The sequence below is a fragment of the Apis dorsata genome, unplaced genomic scaffold, assembly GCF_000469605.1.
Source record: "Apis dorsata unplaced genomic scaffold, Apis dorsata 1.3 scaffold_264, whole genome shotgun sequence".
NCBI classification, from domain to species: domain Eukaryota; kingdom Metazoa; phylum Arthropoda; class Insecta; order Hymenoptera; family Apidae; genus Apis; species Apis dorsata.
Genome location: NW_006263542.1, coordinates 583,005 through 586,142, shown reverse-complemented (window position 1 = coordinate 586,142; position 3,138 = coordinate 583,005). Strand labels below are relative to the sequence as shown.

At 40.4% G+C, this 3,138-nt stretch overlaps 1 protein-coding gene and 1 long non-coding RNA gene across 14 annotated transcripts in view; one reads left to right on the top strand and one right to left on the bottom strand.

Moving 5' to 3' along the window:
- LOC102677983 (latrophilin Cirl-like) overlaps nt 1-3,138 on the bottom strand; it is a 377,280-nt gene that overhangs the window by 7,707 nt on the left and 366,435 nt on the right. For 10 of the 13 annotated variants that reach the window (XM_031510811.1, XM_031510810.1, XM_031510812.1 and 7 more), the window contains 2 exons: nt 2,955-3,123; nt 1,546-1,767 (listed from right to left, as the gene is read on the bottom strand). In XM_031510811.1, coding sequence (XP_031366671.1) covers nt 1,546-1,767; nt 2,955-3,123 — 391 coding nt within the window. Of the gene's footprint in view, nt 1-1,364; nt 1,768-2,954; nt 3,124-3,138 lie in introns of all 13 variants that reach the window. The other 3 variants (XM_031510819.1, XM_031510818.1, XM_031510820.1) reach the window with 1 other exon arrangement.
- LOC116185726 lies at nt 1,766-3,138 on the top strand. Its single transcript, XR_004150609.1, has 2 exons — nt 1,766-2,433; nt 2,773-3,138. It is a non-coding gene; the product is annotated as an uncharacterized LOC116185726 (long non-coding RNA).

Sequence of the window (3,138 nt, the reverse complement as noted above, 5' to 3'; positions counted from 1 at the left end):
CTCTCTCTCTCTCTCTCTCTCTCTCTCTCTCTCTCTCTCTCTCTCTCTCTAAATTCTCCGCAGCGAGCGCGATAGAGCCGAAAGAGTCGAACGGTTCGTTAAATGCCTTTTTAGCTCGTCCCGTTCCAGAGCCAGTTTTTCGAGGTGGCGAAGCGATTCTCGATGACGTTAAAAAAGTGTTTCTGGCACGCGTCGCTTTTGAGCGGAACGCGCGCCCATTCGAAACGAGTCTCCCTCGACTAGGAGGGTCGAGGACACCCACTTCACAATTTATCCTGTAACAGACTTGGGGTAACATATTAAAAAAAAAAAAAAAAAAAAAAAAAAAGAAAAGAAAGAAAAAGAGAAAGAAGAAATCGAAGAAGGGACAAAAAAGTGGAACGGAAAAAAAAAAGGAAACGCGGTTGAATTAACATTGTACGAGCTACTATTATTAGAGTAGGACGATAATAGTTATGTATCCTATTAGTTGAACAAAAAGTTTCGAAATTCTCTTCATTTTCTTAAACGCTGATCACCGATTATCGAAGAGGAGAAAACTGTTTCTTCCGGAGAACGTATCTTGCGAAACGAACACAGGATAATAATAATTTATCAAAAAAAGAAGACCGAATCGAGTGACTAGATTGAAACGTGATATCGAGAGAAGAAGAGGAAGTACGTATGTAGGAAGAACGTATCGGTGAAAACTTCGTAGAAAAATGTGCGAGATGGCGAAAATAGGTGCATCGTTAAATCGAAGTGGAGGATCCGGCCGAAAAGCTCGGCCGTTAGAATCGTGAAATGGAAACCATTCCTTTTAATCGCGTGAATGATCGTGCAACGGACAAGAAAATATGAGTGGTTGGCTGACATCGCTGGCCGGACGAAAGAATTCGACCGATAAAGGTGGCAAAGAACCTTGGCGAACTTATCACAACTCGAATGGTTGACGTTTCATAGAACGAGGGATAGAAACAAGATGGAAAAAATGCGTTATTAATTCCAGTACCATTAATCATAGTTGCGTTATCAGCAGAAACAAGCGATAGTTAGTGGAAACGAAGAATAATTAAAAATAATTAAAAAGGAAAATAGTATTAGAGAGCGAGTCAATAAGAATATACAAAAGAAAACCAGCTTAGCTGAAAATTAATATAAAAGAGTGCCAAAGAGAGAGAGAGAGAGAAAGAGAGATCTATTTTCTTTCATTCGTCCTCCTCCTCCGATCAAAAAAATTCCCTATCGTATATCGTTTTCTTTCTCCGTGCGCGGACGGAGAATTGTACGCATTTGATTATGGAAAAAAACCGATCGTGGAACAACCGTGCGATGAAATTGATGGAAAATTTTCTCGGTTTGGTGTAGAAGCGGCTATCGGATACCTTGCTGAGCGGGATGCCTATTGTGGTTGCTAGGTGCCATCATGTGCATCTGGTGTGCCCCGACCGGCGACCTCAGCGACAAATTGTTCAGGTTCACGTTTATCGAAAGATTCGTATTGTTACAGGCGGCGGTCAGGTTGTTGTGATTGTTGGGCGGTGACGTGGTCGTTGTTGTACCCACATTGGAGGCGGCGTGCGGCGACAATCCGGAGCTGTCTGTGGTGGGCGCCGACGGATTCGACGAGGTGTTGTGAGAGCCGAAGTCCTTGCCGCCATTTGCGCCACCACCGCCGCCGCTGGTACCGGAAGAACCACCGGAGCTTCCGGCCACCGTCTTGGAGCACCTTAGGCACTTGGGCAACCAGGAGTGGCGGCGCACGAACTTCCTGTATTCCTTCCTCACCTGCAATGGCGAAGCAAACCCACCCCCCGAACGAAAGGTTGTTTTTTAACGGTGCACAAAGAACCAAGGCAAGTGCGAGCGCGCGTTAGTTTCTCGTTCCTCGTCGCAATGAATTAAGAAAGAGAAAAAAATAATAAATAAATATAAAAAAAAAAAGATAAAAATGAGAAAACAACAAATTTTTTCGGAGGATGATCGATACGACGATGAGTATGGATTATATTATCGAGAAACATGAATCGATCGAGTTTACGAAAGCGTTGGTGCTGAATTTACAGATAAATCAGGAAAAGAGCGGTGCATCCTGCAGTGGCAACCAAAATGTAAATGTTATTATTAAAAAAAAAAAAGAAAAAGAAAAGAAAAATCAAGATAACGAGCTGCAAATTAATCTACAGGATCCCGGTTGATTCGACGAATAAACGTTGGATGATTTTCGATTGCCACAGCACTTTATTTGAGACATCATTTTGTTGTTATCGTGATTGTTTGCGAGATACCATACGATGTCTAGATTACGTCACGTAATTTAACATGATTCTCCTCAAACTTATGGTTTGGATTTCCTCTCGCTTATGGAATTACTTGCTACTTATATATAATATACGAAGAATCCGCTTTCGTACATCAGTGCATCGAATTCTCATGTTACAAGATCTTTGACTCGTGAGTAATTGTGTTTAACTATAAACCTTACGATAATAGAAACAGTTTTACAATCTTTATATATATATATATATAAATATCCAATTTGACAATCGATTCTCTGATTTTCTCGGAACATTGACAATAATATATATATATATATTCATTTGCTCTCGAAATCGTTTCGCGTTTTGTTTGATACAAAATTGAAAAATATATATATATATACGCATAATCAATCGAACAAATTATTATATTCAATAATAATAATAATAATAATTATAATAATTATAATTATCGTAATTAATCGATAACGATAACATTTTCTTCTCGCAATACTAATTGCTCGCTACTAATTAGGATGCCACGCGAATTCTCATTAACGAGAATGCAGAAAGATGAAAGAATGAAGGATGAGGCGAACGAGGCGTTCTTAGACGTCGAAACGCGGTTCAACAACACCGGCGGCATAGACTTTTCTTTTTTTTTTTTTTTTTTTTTTAAAGTAACGTGGACGTTTGGACCCCGACGTATTCCCTTACCTTCTCGTTCTGAACGCAATGGAACACAAAGATAAACAGCCCCTGCAGGCTATTCAATATGGTGAAGATGTACGCCATCGCTACGGATTCTTGGTTCAAGTAGAGAAGGCCGAAGGTCCAGGTGAGTCCCAGCAGAAAGACAAGGACGATCGCTCCTCTCAGCCATGCCCTATTGATAATTAAT